This window comes from Metschnikowia bicuspidata, assembly GCF_001664035.1.
Source record: "Metschnikowia bicuspidata var. bicuspidata NRRL YB-4993 chromosome Unknown METBIscaffold_1, whole genome shotgun sequence".
NCBI classification, from domain to species: Eukaryota; Fungi; Ascomycota; class Pichiomycetes; order Serinales; family Metschnikowiaceae; genus Metschnikowia; species Metschnikowia bicuspidata.
Window position 1 is genome coordinate 4,469,428 of NW_017387731.1, and position 18,996 is coordinate 4,488,423.

The following is an 18,996-nucleotide window of genomic DNA, read 5'->3' on the forward strand; positions in this document are numbered from 1 at the left end:
ATAGCTATAAACAACTTGCTTCTCAGCACATTGCGCGAGGCACGCGTGGCGGCTAGTCCACGTTGTCGGGTGCCTTTGGCGGCGCAGAGCTCTTCTTGGTCTCCTTGTTCTCCATCTGGTTGTTGAACACCGCGCCCAAGAAGTCGAAGATGTGCCTGCCCTCCTTGGTGGCGCCCGAGCCCTTGAAGGTGTCGAGGAACTCGAAGAAGCCGTGGTACACGTTCTCCTTGGTCTCCTCCGCGTAGATCTTGTCGTAGATGTTCTTCATCTTGAACGCGTTCATCTCGGTCTCGTAGCCCGAGAACTCGAGGTGGTTGTACCCCATCTCGGCCAAGCGCTCGTTGTACGTCTCGTACACCGGGCACTCAAGCAACAAGCCCAACGCGGGCGCCTTGGGAATGTTGATCTTGGCCGGCCCGAAGCAGTCGCTGATGCGCGTGATGGGGCACCCCGTCCGCACCACGAGCGACGCCATGCACACCATCTTGCGGATCTGGTGGAGCATGAACAGCTGGCCGTGGATCTTGATGGAGACCCACTCCGAGCCCTCGATGATGAACGGCGCCAGCACAGACGTGCCCTTCATGAACCGCTGCGCGCTCGGGTCGCCGTAGGTCTTGCCCAACGTGAAGTTGTGGAAGTTGTGCGAGCCCTCGTACTGCTTCATGGCGTCCCGGAACAACTGCAACTTGGCGTCGCTGATGCGGAAGCCGCGTCGGCACGAGTTCTCCACGCGGCGCACGCTCCGCACTAGCCGGCCCCACTCGCTGACCTCGCCCTCCGCGTCGTAGTACTCCTTCCGCAGCTCGGCCTTGTCCTGGTCGAACACGGTCTCCGCGGTCTTCTCAAACACCTGCTCGAGCTCGTGCTGCGCCACGCCGCTGGCCAAGATCGCGGCACGCGTGGCCTGCCACCACGCCTGGTCCGCGTCGTCTCGGAGCACGCCCGGGTGCTCGGCGCGGCTGGCCTCGATCAAGTTGAACAAGCTGGACTTGGGCCGAGGCGGGAGCAAGCTGTGCGTGGGCAAGAGGTACTCGTAGATGCGGGACGAGCACATCTTGCGGCAGTCGAACGAGCGGTTGACGCGCTCGATGCCCCACATGCGGATCTGGCTGGGGAGCGCCGCGTTGACCTTGGCGAGCGTGTCGTCCTCGAGGATCAACTTGCACGACACCACGTTGCCTGCCGCGTGCACGCCCTTGTCGGTGCGGGCCGCCCGCATGAACCCGTTTTTCTTCAAGTCCGTCGAGTTTTCCTTGGACACGGCGCCCGCGGCTATCAACGCCCTGAAGAGCTCGGCCTCGATGGTCTTGACGTCCGGGTTGTTCTGGATCTGCATGCCGTTGTAGCCGGTGCCGCAGTACCCGATCATACAGGCCACCTTTTTCTTGGGCTTGCGCTCGGACTTCTCCACGGGGTTGCCGTCGGCGTCTACCAAGGGCTTCCACTCACTAGAAGTTAGTACCATGCCGGGGAGGGCCGGGGGGCGCCCGGCCCATCTGGGTGCAAAATGTGCGGACTTACCTACGTGACCTTGTGATCTCTCTTGGAGAAGTTTTTCGGTTTGCCAGGCGCGCCGTGCTTCGCCCGCTTCGCATCGTCTGGAGGAGCGCTGCCGCCTTGTGCCACCAGTTCATTGGGTGTTCTTTTCTGCTGGCTCATTGTGCTGGTGCTTAGGTGCCGAAGAAAAATTGTCTGTTGCGAAGAGCTGGCGCGCACTGGGCGATGGGCGTGGCCCGAGATGGGGCCGTGGGGCCATAGGCCAGATGAGCCGCACGGGCTGCGGGCGCTGGAACAGGGCCGGCGCCTGGCCCGCCTGCTGTTCTGTGGATTCGGCACTCGGCCGTGCCATTGCATTCTTGTGTACACGCCATTGCATTCTTGGGTATACGTTCTTGGGTATACGTTTTTGTGTATACGTTCTTGTGTATACGTTCTTGCGTATTCTGTTATTGCACATTGCGTATTCTGTTATTGCACATTGCGTATTGCATTCTTGTATTACCCTGCCCATATAGCCTTTTTTTAAGAAACATCTTATTAGGGCGGTCTTCAGTAATATCCGAAACTGCCTGTTTTCGTCACAACAGCCCCGGCGCTACCACATACCTAAACCCATAGACTATAGAAAACCCCATGATCGATCGTGTTGTTATCTTGAGTAGATCCATGGTTACCATCAATCTGCGAGTGAAACCACCACATGTCTTCTCAAAGACACGAGCGAGGCCTGCTCAACATAACACCACTTCTTGTATTACCTTCTTTTGCCTGTTTCCTAACTCATGTCATCGGCCCATATGAGGTGTTCGCCCGAGAGCGCCAATCAACAGGCTATGCGATACCGACTTCAGCTCTCCTTTTCTAAAGCGCATAGACTTTCTGGAGCGCATAAACTTTCGTTACCGTTTTGGCAAACCAATTTTTCGTAAACTCTCAAATGAGTGATCGTAGGTGCCAACATTTCTCTAAGATTCATCCTTTTGGTGAACATGGCTGGCCGTGCGCGATGGCTACTAGGGCGCTCCCAGAACCCGCCGTCCAGGCACGCAATCCACCCCCTCCGCCAAAATCGGCCTATTCTTTTTTCCCAACGGCATCCGTGCCACCAGCCCAATCAAAACGGGCCCACAAACCGCCGGCAGACGCATCCGTGGTCCGGGGCCCCAGGGCATCGGACGGGCATCTCGCGCGCACGTGACCGCGCCCCAGAGCGGTGCTGAAAAAATGAGACAAATTTACCTCTTCCCTGCCCCAAGCACACCACGCCATGAGATCCTTGACGGAAGAAGAAACGAAGGTCGTTTTCGAGAAGTTGGCCAACTACATGGGCAGAAACATCTCCTTCTTGATCGACAACCCCACAAACCCGCACGTGTTCAGGCTACAGAAAGACCGGGTCTACTATGTCTCGGAGCACATCGCCAAGTTCGCAGTTTGTGTGTCCAGAGACCGCTTGATGGCCTTGGGAACGTGTTTCGGCAAGTTCACCAAGACCGGCAAGTTCCGCTTGCACATCACCGCGTTGCCCTACTTGGCCCAGTACGCCAAGTACAAGGTGTGGATCAAGCAGAACGGAGAGATGCCCTACTTGTATGGCAACCACGTTTTGAAGGCCCACGTGGGCAGAATCGCCGAGGACATTCCCGAGCACGCCGGTGTCATTGTGTTCCTGATGCACGACGTGCCGCTCGGGTTCGGTGTGTCCGCCAAATCGACCGCCGAAACGAAGAACATGCAGCCCACGGCGATCGTGGCGTTCAGACAAGGCGACATCGGAGAGTACTTGAGAGAGGAGGACACCTTGTTCACATAGACGGGGAGACTCTGTCGCTACTTTCTTCGGACACACGCTCTCTTTCTCTTCTTGTCAACAAACCTCTCTTTAGCATCATACATAGTTCTAGAATATCATCTTTCCTCGGGTCTACTCCGGCACGCGCTGCTTGGTTTTATATATACAGATTTAGAATAGCAAGCTGTTGATCTTCAAAAACCTACCTGGGTTGCCTGCGGAAGCGAAGAACGACGACTGCAAGATCCTCTCGAACTGAGTCTCCGGGTCCTCGCATCTCACGTACTCGCCCACGTTGATGGTCTTGCCCGGAATGGCCCCACTTTCCTCAAGACTCTTGTACAGCTCCTTGGTAGGATATTCTCTGATTTGGAGCACGCCCGCCTTGTCCAAAAACAGCAACATTTCTCTGGCCTGCGGCTTGGTCATGTTCTCCACGTAGAAGGGCTTGACGCCGCCGTTCTTCGTCATCTGCTCGGCAAATTCCAAGTAGCACTGCAGCGGCTCGTCGTAAGGGTTGGGCTTCTCCAACCCCAAGCCGACACGCAAGGTCCGGCACTCTCCGGAGTCCTTGCTTTCGGAAAGAAGAAGCCCGCCCTTGTCGAAGGAGAAGCCGCCGCTGACCAACTGCGTGACGAAGTCGCCAAACTCGAATTCCCCAAGCGTGATGGGTTTCATGTCCTTGTGGAAATACTCGGTGTGAGGTTTGCCGATCAACGAGTTGAAGTTGTCCATCGAGAACACCACAGGAACGGTCTTGGAGTGAGCCTTCAACTGCTTGATGAAAAACTGCAACGCGTTGCTGGGCCCGAAAAAGCCAAACTCGTTGTTGAGCGCGACGTAGTCGTAGAGCGTGTGTTCGCCCTTCTTCAACAGGTACTGCTGTTTTTTGGTGACGAACGACACGTCCTCGGTCAAGGGCATCTTCTTGAAAACGGCCTCGTTGGCAGCGCGGACTTTCTTGATCCACCTCTTGGTGAACATGGGCTGGTGGAACTTCCCCAAAACAGGATTGAAGATGTAGTCACTGGACCCGTCGACCATTCTCTCGGAAAAGTCCACGTGCAACAACACCACGTCCTGCTTGCTGTTGGAGAGCAAGAGCGCCTGGGTTTGTGAGATCAAGGTCGATTTTCCAACGCCTTTCTCGCCCAAAAGACAGAGTCTGTTTTGAGACGACGGGCCGCTCAACTTCTCAATGAAGTCCGCGTGGATACGGGAGGTGTTCTGCGACACCATGGACACGGGCCTGGCAAAAAGCTCGTGGTTCTGGTTCTTCTTGAAGGAGCCGAGATCACGAAGCACTTTTTCCGTCTGTGGATTGTACGTGACCACCTGGGAATCTATGTTGTCCAAGTGCTCAGCAGACAACTCGGCCAAGTTGAGGGGCGCCAAGCTCGCGGCGAGATTTTCGAATTTGAGCTGCCTCACGGCCTCGCCGAACTTCAAGTGGGTCATTCCGCCCTTTTTGACCTTCTCCTTGACCTCTCTTTTCCTCACCACTTTCAGCTGTTTCTTTGGGGCCGGGGCCACGGCAAGCCGGGCGGCCGAAAGCGAAAACGCTCTGGCCGAGCACGCGGCCGAAACGGCGTGTGCCTTGCTGTGGAAGCTGACTCTGGCTGCGGCGGATCTCAACATGTTGCGACGCTCTGGGCAGCTTTTGGTTTCTGGGGCCTGTTTGGTGGACCAATATGCAATTAAATTTTTCCACCGCGTCACGTGACGCGGCCTGGTGCGACGCTGGGCCCGTGGAGCTATAAGCGAGCCAGCCTGGAGGTTGGGGCAGTTAGTTTTTGGGGTGGTTTTGGCCGTTTTTGGCCGTTTTTTGCGGTTTTGGCAGGCAAATTCTGTTTGTAGTGTAGTTCAGGGCGGGGCCGCTGGAAGATGCTGCAAAGCGTTGTTTGGTGATTTCTAACTGTTGTTTCTGTCTGAGCCTTGATGCCAGCATACAGCCATATAATTGGGCCCTTTACAGGCGCACCAGTGGAATTCTGCGAACCAAGGCCCCATTAACGGCACCAGAGAAAGCAGAAACGGCACCCAAAAAACCATCAGCTGCACCTGGAAACACCAAGACAGCACCAAAAGCACGCCCGTATTCACCTATCATCTTCCCTTGGCGCCTTGCTCAATCTCACGGCCATGGCGCACCCAGCACTCAGATAATACAGATAAATTGCCCGTCGGGCCCGGCCGCGCAGGCCCCAATAATTTCCGGAGCCTCGCAGCCCTAAGTGACCTGTGCGCAGCATCTTCGCACAAGAAAATTTTCCTCCACCCTTCGCCCTTTAAATGGACCTGTCTGCCAGTTCTCAACTCGCTCTTTTCTTAGAATGTTGAACGTTTGCACACGGAATGCCTCTCCACATCTGCTCCGTGCCATAGTTCAATGGCGGGCGTACTCACGCACAAAAAACATGCTAGTGCCGGCCCGAAAGGGGAAACGGCTTGACGCAAGCCCCACGACGCCAGGCCACAAGAAAAAGGTGTTTGCCTTCGGCAACTTCGCCTCGTTGCACAAACCCGAAAAGACCCACATCGAGAAGTCCGAGGGTATTATCGAGAAGGTCGTGTCGTTCGACGCGTTGCGCGTCTTCCCCACGGTGCGGGCGGCCATGATCAAGGAGATCCGCCAGAGCTACAACTTCAAAAACACCTATGTTGCCAGCAAGGAGCAGCTTGACATCAAGCCGCTGCCGGTGCAGATTGCGGCCATCAAGAAAATCAACCAGCCGCGCAAGGTGTCCGCGCAGAAGTTGGAGGAGGTGGGCAACGTGCTTCTCCATGACATTGTCAAAGAGAACGAGAGCAGCAAGTTGAAGGTGTTCACCATAGCCGCCGAGACCGGCTCCGGCAAGACCTGGGCGTACTTGGCCTCGGTTCTCCTGAAGCTCAAGGAGGACGACCTCCGGCTCTTCAAGCACAGCCCGCGTTCCTATGCCGAGGCGCAGAGTGCGCAGATGGTCCGCGCAGTGATTCTCTTGCCCACCCACGAGTTGGTCAGCCAGGTCTACGACACGGTCAGGGCCGCGTGCGACATGCCGTTGAACGCGGCGGCCGATCTCCCCCGCAGATTCTTGGATTCCGAGGAGTACGGCCGGTTTCTCCAGGAGCCCGAGAACGCGTCGGGCTTGAACCTCAACGTGGTCAAGTGGGGCTCCGGCGAGTCGCCCGGCAAGCTCTTTGGCCAGTTGGAGACGCGCAGAGTCGATGTGTTGGTAACCACGCCGGGCAAGCTCGAGGGCTTGTCCAAGCTCACCAACTTCCAACGGCCGTTCCGCTTCTTCAGCCACGTGGACTACTGTGTGGTCGACGAGGCGGACACGCTCATGGACGACTCGTGGTTTGTGGACACCACCGCGGTGCTCCTGCGGTTCCCGCGCTTGAAGGACCTCATCATGTGCTCCGCGACGATACCGCGTGACTTCGAGAAGAGCATCAAGCGCGTCTTCAAGGAGGACAAGTCCATCATTCGTATCGTCACGCCGCAGATCCACAAGATCCCGCGGCAGATTGCCGTGAAGATCATCGACGCGCAGCAGGCGCCGTACCACGGGTCGAAGACACGGTGTTTAGCGCAGGCGTTATACGCAATCCACAACGACGGCACCGAGGCCGGCTTCGTCAAGCGCATCATTGTGTTTGTCAACGAGAAGAAGAATGTCCAGCCGCTCGTGGACGTCTTGATCGCGAAGTTCGGCCACCGCTTCCAGGACGTGGTTGGCGTCACCGGCAGGGACTCTGCCGACGAGCGCCGGTTGAAGATCGCGCCTTTCCTCAAGCAGGCCGTCCCTCTCAAGGACGACCCGGACAAAAGCGAGATCAAAGTGTTGGTGACCACTGACTTGATGGCACGAGGCTTGAACTTCCAAGGCATCAAGAACGTGGTTCTCATGGACTTGCCCAAGACGTCGATTGACCTCATCCACCGCATTGGCCGGACGGGGAGAATGCGCCAGTCCGGGCGGGTTTTCGTGATCATCGACAAGAAATCAGGCAAGTCCTGGATCAAGGGGTTGCCCACTGCCATCAAGCAGGGTGCGACCATCGGATAGACGCCATGGCGCCTCCTTCCCATTAGCTCTCAGGAGCCCATTCACGACACTTAACGGTATGTTATGGCCAACGAATTGCACTGAGTTGATGACATAAAAAGATTTTCAGACGTTAGACTTCCTAATACATTTGAGGAGAGATCTAAGATATCTGATGCATGTGCATTATTTGCATTCTTCATCGTACTAACCAGTCTAGACAAGACAGATGACTACATCACTGGGACCCTAATCAACAAAAAGGTATGTTCAGATTTCCCCCGAGCTTTTCCTGATGAATAAACTTGATTTTGAACGCTTGACTTCCGAAAACTATTGAGGAAACTGTCTTGTTATTTAACAATTATCTGATCGAAAGCTCCATTTCACGTGCATTGCACCCGATACTAACATTCTAGGAATCTTGTATATACACTGCAATGCAAACTCCTGCCCATTGCGGCTTCCTTTAATTTTTGCTTGCTAGCGCTGTAGAGCTCGCCCTGGACAACTTTATCTGCTCGCCCACGACACCCATGGCGTCCCAGACTATACAACCAGGGAAAATCAACGAAAAAGTGTACAAAGCTGGGCGTTTGCCATCGAGCGTTCGATCAGTATCTTTTTCAACAGTTCCGTAGATCGAAGTGTAGTAGATTGTAGAGCCTTCTCACCAATACACATTCCCCACTCACATTGCTTGTAGGGTTTCTATATACCTCCTGGTCATGCGAAAGTAGCTAGATCTGCTCGCATTATTCATGTCACTCTTTCTCACTGTTCTTGAGTCGTCCATTGACGGATATCGCTAGGAATAAGAAATTGAATCGAAATCCCATCGACCCATCATTCATGCAAACCTGAACGGGGCCGCGCGAAAGCAAGTATGAGGCCGAAATGGGTGCAAAAGTTCAAGGCCCATTCTCCCCGGCCACTCTCTTTTTGCAAAGATATACAAATACAGTCGCCACGTACTTTTGGCTACATTCAATCTTCAAGGTTTCGAGCATGCGCCGCAGATAAAGTTGTGTTTCGCCGTGACAATGGCTGTTTTGGGACTGATTCTAGATCTGGCACGCTCTTAAGCAACATGGCAAGGCGCACCTGCCTTATAGGGAAAAGATAGAGGGCACCAAACGTTAACCATGCAATCCAGTTAAAAAGAATTAGGTCCAAGGCTCCCGCAAAACAAACGCCACATGGGATCCATGTCCTCTGCCGCCCTTCCTCCCAGAACGTGGTGTCTTGGCCCCTTGCCTCTTTCTATCCGTTGGCCGTCCGGTTAAGACAGGTGTATTTGCCACGCAATCTCGCATATGGACAGGTGCCAGTGCGATCTCCGAATCTGCCGTGCTGACTAAACACCGAGCATGTTTCTCCACACCTGGAGACCTCGGATACCCGTGTTGTTTAGATCCACCCGCCTACTTTCTTTCAGCAGCACCTTTAAAAACAACACATACTTCCAAATGAACCAGGCAAAACTAGACGATCCATACCTGCCTGCCGAGGTGCCCTACTTTGGCAAAGAGGTGGTGAACCGCGTCTCTTTTCTTAGAGAGGACGCCGAGTTCATCAGCAGCGCCGTTTTGCACACCTCCACCCGGTTCATATTTTACGAAAACGGCAACCCGCTTGTCAACAAAGCGAGATCCGAGGGCAGGCTCGTGATTCTCACCAACGGAACCGACCAGTTGGCCACCGTGCCAGACACTTCTGAGGCGGGCACGACCCACGGCTTGCTAGACAATTCTGCCCAGTGGAAGACCGTGTTGGAGACCTGGGCGGCAGAAAACAAGGACCATGCGCCCGCGTTGCGGGACTCGGGCAAGCCCAGCTTGCTTTTCCTCGGGCTCAAGGACGAGAGTGTAGGCTTGGACTTCCACCAGTTGAAGCTGTACGAGAAAGAAACGTATTTGGACCACCAAGGGCGGTACTTTGGCATTCCGTATTTTGGCGTGGACGTGTCGAACGCGTCTGGGATTTCCGAGTTGGTCAAGCAGCACATTGTGCTGTCCACGCCTGCCGTGAACAAAGACGATCTTGTATACACGGATTCCCGGAAACATACCATGGCCTTCACCATGGAGGAGTCGGCACTTTTCAGCCACGGCAAAATGTACTTCGACTGGCTTGGCCGCAACCGGTTCTGCCCCGGGTGTGGCTCCAAAGTCATTGGCATCCATGCGGGAGGAAAGTTGAGATGCACGAACGATAACAAGATCGCGCTGGGTGACGAGGAAAAGTACGAGTGTCCTGTCAAAAACACGCGGGTGTCCAACGTGTCGTTCCCTCGCACAGACGCCGTTGTCATCACGGCAATCGTTAACAGAGAGAAGACCAAGATGCTACTCTCGTTGAGTAAACGTTACGCACACACGAAAATGTACTCGTGCACAGCCGGGTTCATGGAGCCCTCCGAAACTGTGGAGGTGGCCACGAGAAGAGAGATTTGGGAGGAGACCGGTGTTGCGTGCTCGGACATCCAGATTCTCATGACCCAGCCATGGCCATTCCCTGGAAACTTGATGATCGGGTGCGTGGCCACAGTGGATTTCAATGGCCTGAACGAGGTCATCCATCTTGGCCACGACCGAGAGCTCGCGGACGCCCGCTGGTTCGATGTCTCCTTCGTGCGGAAATTGATCCACAACACTGCGGGAGACGAGAACCCAGATGGAATCGTCTTGCCTACCGATGTGTCGATCGCGTACACCTTGATCAAGCATGCCATAGAAAAGACTGAGCTTAAGCTCTAGGTTACAGATCGGGTTTGTTTATAGAGATAGTCTGTGGTTGACCAGCACCCACCTACTAGTGAGTTGATGCACGGGAATATACTCGCCAAGCGGCATGCTTGATAGATTTACCTTAGGCTGCACAGTGCAGGTGAAAGTATACGAAATACCAGTTTAGCTGGCCTCAAGTTCTGGCCCCACAACTTCTAAGGGTTACGCAAGTGATTGATCATACCTTTTATTAGCAGTGTTCGCGCATGTATTGACTGCCCCGCAATTAGAGACGCTCAGGCCCAGCACGTTTCCTGCCTCACTGCAGGAAATGGTAGATCCTCCCATTTGCCTTCGTCAAACCTCTTCTCTACATAGTGCACTGCCGTAGGCATCTATGATTACACCTCCTTTAGCAGTATATTTTCCATCGCAAAATGAGCTCTGCTGATTGTTTGGTTGTGGGCCACCGCGGATTCAAGAGCAAGTTCACAGAAAACACGTTACATGGCTTCCAGAAGTGCTTTGACACCGGCGCTACCATTTTCGAAACCGACGTCTGGACCACCAAGGATGAGGTCTTGGTCATCTCACATGACGTGAATACAAAACGTGTTTTCTGCGACGAAAATGGCAACGAGACCGACTACAACATCTTAGAGACCAATTTCGAGCAGCTCAAACCACTACGCACGATCGGGTCGGGCGAGCCGTTGTTGACTTTTCAGGATGTGCTCCGGTGGTTTTGTCAGGTCGTGAAGGAGACTGCAAATCCCAACCACAAGATCATGTTGGATTTGAAAAACGCCAACCCGCCAAAACTCGTCAGGCTTCTTTTCGAAGATATGTTGGCCGTTCACGCCGACTTGGAGTGGTGGTTTCCTCGCATCCAAATCGGCGTGTGGAACTTGCGTTTTGTGAAGTTTTTGAACCAGGATGACTATTTCCAGCGCTTGTTTCGTGGAACAAATGCGTATCTTGGGTACACGTGTTTCCATATCTACCATATTTCGCTTAGCTGGCAAAGTTCGTTGACCTTCTTAGCATACAATGAGTACTTGGACACACTAGGAAAAGACCGAATAAAGTTCAAGATTGCAGGCGTGTCGCTAATTTACGTGAGCACATGGTCCCGGGAGTTTCTCGAAGACTTCATGCCAGCTGTCAAGAAGCAAAATTTGAACTTATACACGTGGACAGTAAATCGCGTGAGCCAGCTTCGCTACTTTTGTGCCATTGGAAAAGTATGGAAGCTCAAGGAGTATGGTGTCATCACAGATTACCCAGATCAAATAGTGGATGCACTTGCTGGCGAAAGGTGGAAAAACGCTGAAAAGCAGTTGCTGATGGAATCCTGGCCTTCAGGAGAGCAACAGAACGTGGTGATTCCGCGGAGCTTTATGTTGTTTGCGTGGATAGCCAAGATCATGACGTACTTCTTTCATCCAGCCCAGCTCTCTGTCAACCAGCTGTTTGAGTCCCCTGTGCTTCCTCATGAAAAGCTTTATGTCAGGCCGAAGTTGGGTAATAGGATTTTTGCATTTTTGCAGGCTTGGGGCGTTTTCTGAAGTACACTGAATTGAACTGGGCATTTTTGGAAATTAAGATACCAAAGTTCTTTCTTTGCCCCTAATTTATCACAAGCACAGGCTCCGTTTTTCAATACCATCGCCAAATCTGGCAAAACACAATCAATCTCGCATTCTTTCGCACAAGACAAGTCCCCGAATTTGCATCCTTGACGTGCTAGTTTCAAATTCTTGACCAGGCTTTTTTTCGAAAGCCAGATTAGCGGGTGGATGAGTATGTAATCGTGCAAGACGTCGTAATTTGACAAGATGCAGATTCACTAATTGTGGACCCCGAATTTTCCAGACTGCGCAAGAGCCACCAACGCGAAGGACAAAATGAAGAAGATACCTGTTACTGCCGATCCCCAAAGGTAAACCTAAAGCCAAGTATGCGTGGCTCATTTGACTGAGAACTAAGGTTCAGGGGCCAAACCCACAAATACCTACAAAAGCTGCATGTGATTCTTTTGGGCTCCTAAATCTTCGATCAATAAAAGCATATCGTGGGCCCGGGACTGTTTGACTGGGGCCCGAGGAACCGTTTGGAGCTAGTATATTATGTTACTAAACCGAGATATTCCGCACATCAACACCAACAATTGTTTTTTGCACAACTTGCCAATTAGAAGTTATACTTAAGACTAGGCGTTGCTGGCACAATAGAATTTATATCCTGGCATTTTTCAGGTGGGACCTCTTGCTGTAACCGTGATACAAGAGCAGCACCGGCATGAGTGCGCACCTTGGCCATCATCTCATAGTCAAAGCCCCACGATTCACATCGAGTCCCATCCAGCAAGCTTTTCTTAACACGTCATTCATCCGGACCATAACGCCCGAACCATAACAAAACCTTTATTTTATATTTTGTACAAATGTTCAGCTCGCTTCTACCGAAACCAAAGCACTGCTCATATGACACAATCAAAGTGATGCTACCGAAGGCCTCGCAAGCATCCTCGGCTTTGGTGGTGCCCTTTTCTAACACAGATTCTCATAAGAAAGTGACCAATTTGCATAGTTCGGGCAACGCCTTGGGTGAGGTTTTCGTGGACGCAAACGGGTTCGTCGATGTGGGAAAAACCCTTGCGTCCATAGATGGAGACGGGGGCGTACAGACTTCGTACGATGACACGATACCATTGAAAGTTAAGTACCCGAACCTTCGCCATCACTTCCCCCGCTACACACTTGAAAATTGCCCCGACGACTCCTTGGCCACCTGTGTTGCGGAAACCAAAAAAGTCATCGACGATATTTTGTTCAAGGCCGAAAACGGCGAGGTTTCTACTGATGAGCCCACTTTCGTTACATTTACGCCCAGTTCCTTGACTGAAAATGATGCCAGAGGGCGGACTCTTGAGATCCGCAACTTCAAAGAGGATCCCTTACTACCGCCAAAATTCAAGCTAAGAAAAAACCGTGAGAAAGAACCTCTGCCACCACCTCCGATTCTTAAAGCCGCTCCCACAGAGAAAATCACCAAAGAGATCAAGGATAAATGGCACATTCCTTCTGCAGTTTCTAACTGGAAAAATAACCAGGGGTTCGCTATTGCTCTAGATAAAAGAGTACATGCAGCAAGCGGAGGGAGTGCCAGTGAAGGTCCCTCCATCAATATTGAAAAGTTCGGACAGCTTTCGCTGGCCCTAGAAAATGCCGATAAACAAGCGAGAAGTGAGCTTGCCGCAAGAAACGAGCAACGCAAGCAAATCGCCTTGAAGGAACAAGCAGAAAAGGAGAAAAAACTAAAGGAGCTTTTGGACCGGTCGAGACGTCATTCGGGCAAACGCACCGGAAACAGTCACGACTATGACGGAGCTAAACGGTACCGTGCTGCGTGACTTGCACAGGTGGCCTGTTAATCCAAAGGCGGATGACGAACCCTGCTCAGATCTTCACATATATGTAACTATGTATAATCTTAACGTCACTACTTCTTGCTTTTTCTTGCCCGCGGCTTGGCCTTGTCTCCACCCTCATATAATGGCTTCTCAAATTCGTCTCGGGCGGTGCGGTTTACCCACTCCGTCACTCTTGCAATGGGGTTTTGCTCCAACCTTGCAGCCATGGTTTCTTTCAATTCAATCTGCAACTGTTCGAGCTCGTCAAGAGTTCCGGTCTTGATGGTTTCAGCCGCTGTTTTTTGTCTCTTGTTGGCACCACCAGCACCCCGTCTATTGGGTCTTTTTCTAGGGGTGATGTCATCTCCGCTTTCCTCAGGCTCCAATTCATCAACGACACCGCTTCTGCATTTTTGAATCCTGGCCTCCACGGCTTCGATTTGACCTTCAAGCTCCGTCTCTTCTTTGGGTAGTTTGTCGAGCCAGAGCGCTTTTCTGCGAGCTGTGATACTAGCAGTCATTCCTTCTCTCACACGCAAAAATTCTTTGCGCAAAAGTGACTCTCGTTTGCCCCACGGATTAAGCCACTTTATCAAGCTATCCACGTCTTCGGCATGATCAAAAAACCTCCACTGTTTTCCCGAAAAAAGGGGGACTGCTCGTTCTTCGATAAACTTGCGTTGAACTGCCGAAAGTGTCATCACATCGTAGTCCTTGGGCAACCCTCCATACTTGTCGATAATCTTTGAAGAATCGTGGGATTCAATCGAGTTATGACGGTAGTTGATTCCCTTATTCGCTGCTTCAGAAACAACTGGGCCTGGCACATGTGAAAAATCCATTTCCTTAAGAGGCTGGGCACCATTGACCGCATCGTTATTTTGCTTTTCCGTTGTTTCGGCATCAGGAGAATCTTCATTTTCCAACTTAACTGTTTGAACAGAATTTGTATCCTCCATGGCGCCAATCATGCTATCCACTTCCTCTTTTGTTAGCTTGAGATGCGAAAGGGAGTCCATTCCAGTAGGTCCTTGAATCCAAAGGCAGCCCATGAGGTAGGTTTCGGTTTGAAAATCATCTTTGTCATCAACTTCCTCGTCACTTTCCGGCTCTTGCTGTTCTTCATCCTCATCCCCGTCTCCCGAATAATGTATATTGGGTAAGCCGTTGTTTTCAAACCACCAATATCTGTTAAAGTGTCTATCTTTTCCAAGAAGTCTAACCCTCTGACAGTCCAATTGCGAAAGTTGCATTTCCACATCTTTCTTCTGTGCCTTAGATTCTCTTATCTTAGAAAGAGCTGCTTCTCGTGCATCCCATAGCTCTTTGAAGGATGGATCTGCATCAGCAAGTGCTTGCACATATCCGGTCATCTCGTATCCTTTTGTGTTGAGTCTATGCTTCTTTCGAGAAAATGAAGACCAAAGCTTTGTGTCTGAAGTTGTGCTCACTGCGTCCATCAATCTGTTGAAAACCTCGACGTGTAATTTATTGGCAGTTTCGACATGGGCTTTCCAGTCCCGTAGGATGTCAAGCCTGTTGCGTCTCAAATTTGCAGACGCATCAAGCGACTCGTCAATGTAATTTCTCACAGAGTTCCCGTTGACAACAAGCGAGGTTAGTATATGGAGGACCTTCAAACGGAGGTCGATTCCCATGCATGTGTAGAATTGTGAAAGTACAGTTGAAGGAGTCGCGGGCGTGATCAGAGAAGGAGCAAGCGTTTGATACACTCTTTGAATTGTGTCAGAATACTCCGGCACATATTCGACAAGTGAGAGAACGCCCATGACGATAGTGAGCCAGTTGCCGTCCTTGAAATTCCGCTTGCGAAGCTTTTCATGCCATTTGACACCCCTATGATTAACGACAGAGTATGCATTGTGTCCATGCGTGTGCGATTCGTTGTCTCCTTCTGTGTCAGCATCATCTTCGGATGGCTCGGCCTCGTCATCGGCGTCTATGGAACTTTTTTGGCCAGCGACAGTCTCAGGTGATTTGCCGTTCTTTCTGCTTTTATGGGGAGAGGGAGAGGATGACTCATTTTCGGAAACGTCATCCTCTATCTTAAGTGGTCTGGGCTCATGTTCGCTATCAGACCCTTTCATTGCGTCGTCATTCTCTTCGTTTTTAGAACTACCGCTTTTCGTAAAAAGCTTTACGTCGGGCGGCAACGTGATCTGTAGCCCCGAGATCTTGGTATCGTCTGAGCTTTTAGTCGACGCAGGTTCGTTGGAGACCACAAGGCCGAGAACGGCGCACCAGATTTCGTCCAAGAGCTCGCACCTGCCAAAGCTTTTGAGTTGCGTATCGTTCCAGCCCATTGCACACACGAAATCATCGAAGGTGAAAGTGTCTATCTTGAGTACGGAGTGGTAGATGTTGAGAAAGGTCCAGCACTCCAAGGCCTCCTGGACCGAGTTAAGTGAGTCCTTTCTGAGTTCCTTGATCTCGGCCTCTTTTTGTGCAATGACCTGTGAGCTTTCCTCGGATTCGCCGTTCCGCAAATCCTTAATCTCGTCCTCCAAGTGCTCCACTACCTGTGCATTGAGTGCTCGGGCGTTGGCAGGAAGCCTCAGAGCGGAGGGCTCCGGTCGGCAGTTCTGCAAGTCAAACGACAAGTGCAAGTCCTCAATGATGGTTTTTCTCAGCGGCTGGAACGAGGATGTGGTGGCCTGGTCGTTCTTGTCAAGCACCTCTCGTATCAGGGCAGGCAAGTGGTGCACAGGGAACCGATGGCGGGCATCACCTTTCTCCTTGTTTTTCGTCCCTTCTAATGCAAAGGCTCCGTCGACCAGTGAGGCGCCAGCGGCGTTGGCAGCGTTGAGTGCCGCCTTCTTTTTGAGCGCCGCTCTGCCACGAGGCTTTTTCTGTTTGGGTGCATCTGTCTCTGGAGCAGGCGACAGGAAATCTAACCGGTCATCTCCCTCGTACAAAATCTCGCCGGAAGGCGTGATGGACTCAAACTGCTTCAAGTCCTCCGGGAAGTCCTTGGGAATGTGGTACTTTTCTGCGTACTTCTCCTTGACCACCCAAGGGGCGCCCACTTTATGGGACCGTGTGACTGTGAGCTTGACATACGTCTTGACAAGCCACTTGGTGAAATGGTTCCTGTCTCTTGTGATCTGCTGGTTGGTCGCGATGATTTGCGCATTGTCCCCCACTGTGGACACGAGATACTTGGTATCGGACGGATTGCTATACTGGACTTTTTCCCGAATAACGCCTCGCTGTTTGACCGAGGAAATATACGGTTTTAAGGGCGCGGCGCCGTCGTTGTTTCTGGCCACAGCCGCTTGTTTTTCTGCCGACGGCGACACGAGCTTCTTGACATAGACCTCCTCGCCGGGAAAATACTCGTTTTTGAAAACCAGGTACACTTTGTCGACCAAGAGATCCAATCTAGAGATGCGGTTGAACTGGAGAAACTTCAAGATATGCTCGCGCAAGGCCTCGGGAAAGTTGGTTTCGAGGTCCCGGATCTCCTTGGCTTCGGAGTCAAATGCCTCGTAGTAAGTGAGGCAGGAGTTCCCTGTAATTTCACACACAAACTTGCGCCGGCGGTAGTAGTCCATCCGGGCAAGGTACTCCTCGTAATTAAAGAACCATTCCTTTGTCTGTGGTATTATATAGATTTCCGTGCCAAGATCGGTGGGCACAGGTGGCGGACGCACATAGGTGACCTGCTTGCGTTTGTACAAGACCATGCTGCAAATATATTGGGGTGACTTGGAATGTTTTGATTTGGTGTTTGGCCAATTGGTGCCGTCGAGACTGCTTTGCGCTTTTGGAGCAGATCGAAATATGCGACCAGTGTTTTTCAGCCGATCTCAAGCGTGCTGAAAATGTCGGGCGAAGTTGGATGAGCTCCCCCGATGATTCTAGCCTGACTGGTGAAATGAAAGGCACAATCAAGTAAAAAAAAACTTGTTTGTTTTTTTTGTTGAGAAAAGCGTGGGAGCGAGAAGGAAAAGCGGGAAAAAAGTAGAAAAAATAGACACTTGGGGAAAAATTGAGGTGTCTCTACATATACTATTTCTGCAAGATAGACAGGCCCACTGGCATGATGGGGCTTCTCTGCCGTTGCGAGACGATTTACGTGAACAGCGCCATTTTGCAATCGGAGAAAATTTGATGATCGGTTTGTTTAAGATTCTGGACAGATAAAAAAACCGTGTAAATTTTATGGCCTCATTGTGTTGTTTTTTTGGTTGTCGTTGTTTTCTCTGTCTGGCTCTTCTCAAAAAAAGCTCATATCTGTGGTGCTCCGATATTGTTATTATGCATTGGGACGAGACTTGTCTATAATGTATAATTATTAACGCGAAAGCGCGCGCTTTACGTATAAAGAAAAAAAAAAAANAAAAAAAACACAATACAACATAATAGAGCAGGGCCAGAGAGTAGGAATAAGAGAAAAACATCATAATTCGTGCCTTCAGTCACCTCTGGAAAACCACGCGGTTTTTCATCTTGTTTCCAATTTCTTCTTGCAGTTGGTGTGGCGCTGCTGAGCACAGTGCACCGAGCGTGCTGGCAGAGCAAAGTGTAAAAAAGATTTTTGGAATTCTCATATCCACGAAGTTGTTGAAATGTTCAATCGGGCATGTTCCCAGATTTTAAGGGTGGCCCAATCGCCGGTGTGGAAGAGCAACGCGCACAACTGATCGTGCGACTTTCCACGTCTGCTGCCCTGTGGCCATACTGAACAAAAGCAAACAATTAAGTACGGACATATCATCGAAAGACATAAACAAACGCAAAGCCTCCAAAAAGGCCATCTTGTTATGTTGTTTCTGCGGGCTCACCTCTGCCAAGTTCATCTATATTCGGGTCTTATGCAGAGATCGGTACCTTTCGGGGCTGAGGGACCTCGCTACCCCCATAATATCCCTCATATACAAATATATATAAATGCCTTTGATCTAAGGTGCTGATGCGGCCAGCCAGACGAGTTTCACCAGGATCTGGCCCGATATGACTAGTGACACTAGTATGGAGCCCAACCGCGCCTTCGTCTCATCATTTTGCAACTGCGTTCGCGTGACTGGTGTGATGACATCATAAGCCGGTAAAGACACACCCGGCACGTTGGATTCCAGGCGAATCGGGCCGGCAGCGTGCAATTAAAAACAGTACGACAAGCCAAAAAAAAAACGAAACGCGAGGCTGGGCCGAGGTGACCCCTGGGCGTTTTCGGCCGAGCTGCCGGTTTATTGTGCGCGTCTTTTCCGTTGTCGCTAATACCTAATTTTCTCCTTCATCAGACCCGTCGCAGATATATATCCGACTCTGACAAATGCAGATATCTGCGGAATAGCTGGCAAATGCAGAGATTATTGCTGCCCCCGGGACCACAATTGACCTCAGCATGCCAAGCTCATTTGCGGCTCGATTTCTCTCCCGTCTGTATGTGTTTTAATATTGGCCAGAAGGACTTGGTCGGGGCGCTCATAATAGCATCTTATCTAAACCGGCGTGAGCGTGCACTTCCCATCCCGGCGCGCGGTATTTTTGTCTGCT

The 18,996-nt window shown here is 51.5% G+C and overlaps 8 protein-coding genes across 8 annotated transcripts; 5 read left to right on the top strand and 3 right to left on the bottom strand.

Annotated features, from left to right (window-relative positions):
- Window positions 1–52: 52 nt before the first annotated feature.
- On the bottom strand, window positions 53–1,468 carry METBIDRAFT_34192 (pseudouridine synthase; the record flags this gene model as incomplete). Its single annotated transcript, XM_018856449.1, has 1 exon — window positions 53–1,468. One exon carries the CDS (start codon window positions 1,466–1,468, stop codon window positions 53–55), a length of 1,416 nt encoding a protein of 471 aa, XP_018714685.1.
- Window positions 1,469–2,560: 1,092 nt separating this feature from the next.
- On the top strand, window positions 2,561–3,740 carry NIP7 (ribosome biosynthesis protein). The gene has a single exon (XM_018855655.1). It carries the CDS (start codon window positions 2,771–2,773, stop codon window positions 3,314–3,316), a length of 546 nt encoding a protein of 181 aa, XP_018714686.1. The 5' UTR covers window positions 2,561–2,770; the 3' UTR covers window positions 3,317–3,740.
- Window positions 3,467–4,753, bottom strand: METBIDRAFT_38250 (mitochondrial 37S ribosomal protein mS29; the record flags this gene model as incomplete). The annotated part of the gene is made up of 1 exon (XM_018856977.1): window positions 3,467–4,753. The coding sequence occupies one exon, from the start codon at window positions 4,751–4,753 to the stop codon at window positions 3,467–3,469; it is 1,287 nt and encodes a 428-aa protein (XP_018714687.1).
- Window positions 4,754–5,712: 959 nt separating this feature from the next.
- METBIDRAFT_86235 (ATP-dependent RNA helicase) lies at window positions 5,713–7,350 on the top strand (the record flags this gene model as incomplete). The annotated part of the gene is made up of 1 exon (XM_018859256.1): window positions 5,713–7,350. The coding sequence occupies one exon, from the start codon at window positions 5,713–5,715 to the stop codon at window positions 7,348–7,350; it is 1,638 nt and encodes a 545-aa protein (XP_018714688.1).
- Window positions 7,351–8,798: 1,448 nt separating this feature from the next.
- On the top strand, window positions 8,799–10,088 carry METBIDRAFT_77048 (NAD(+) diphosphatase; the record flags this gene model as incomplete). Its single annotated transcript, XM_018858628.1, has 1 exon — window positions 8,799–10,088. The coding sequence occupies one exon, from the start codon at window positions 8,799–8,801 to the stop codon at window positions 10,086–10,088; it is 1,290 nt and encodes a 429-aa protein (XP_018714689.1).
- A 407-nt stretch (window positions 10,089–10,495) lies between these two features.
- METBIDRAFT_38433 (phosphatidylglycerol phospholipase) lies at window positions 10,496–11,626 on the top strand (the record flags this gene model as incomplete). Its single annotated transcript, XM_018857000.1, has 1 exon — window positions 10,496–11,626. The coding sequence occupies one exon, from the start codon at window positions 10,496–10,498 to the stop codon at window positions 11,624–11,626; it is 1,131 nt and encodes a 376-aa protein (XP_018714690.1).
- Window positions 11,627–12,504: 878 nt separating this feature from the next.
- Window positions 12,505–13,473, top strand: PRP45 (mRNA splicing protein; the record flags this gene model as incomplete). The annotated part of the gene is made up of 1 exon (XM_018856638.1): window positions 12,505–13,473. The coding sequence occupies one exon, from the start codon at window positions 12,505–12,507 to the stop codon at window positions 13,471–13,473; it is 969 nt and encodes a 322-aa protein (XP_018714691.1).
- Window positions 13,389–17,458, bottom strand: METBIDRAFT_30537 (uncharacterized protein). The gene has a single exon (XM_018855656.1). The coding sequence runs from the start codon at window positions 17,178–17,180 to the stop codon at window positions 13,563–13,565; it is 3,618 nt and encodes a 1,205-aa protein (XP_018714692.1). The 5' UTR covers window positions 17,181–17,458; the 3' UTR covers window positions 13,389–13,562.
- Between the last annotated feature and the right edge of the window lie 1,538 nt (window positions 17,459–18,996).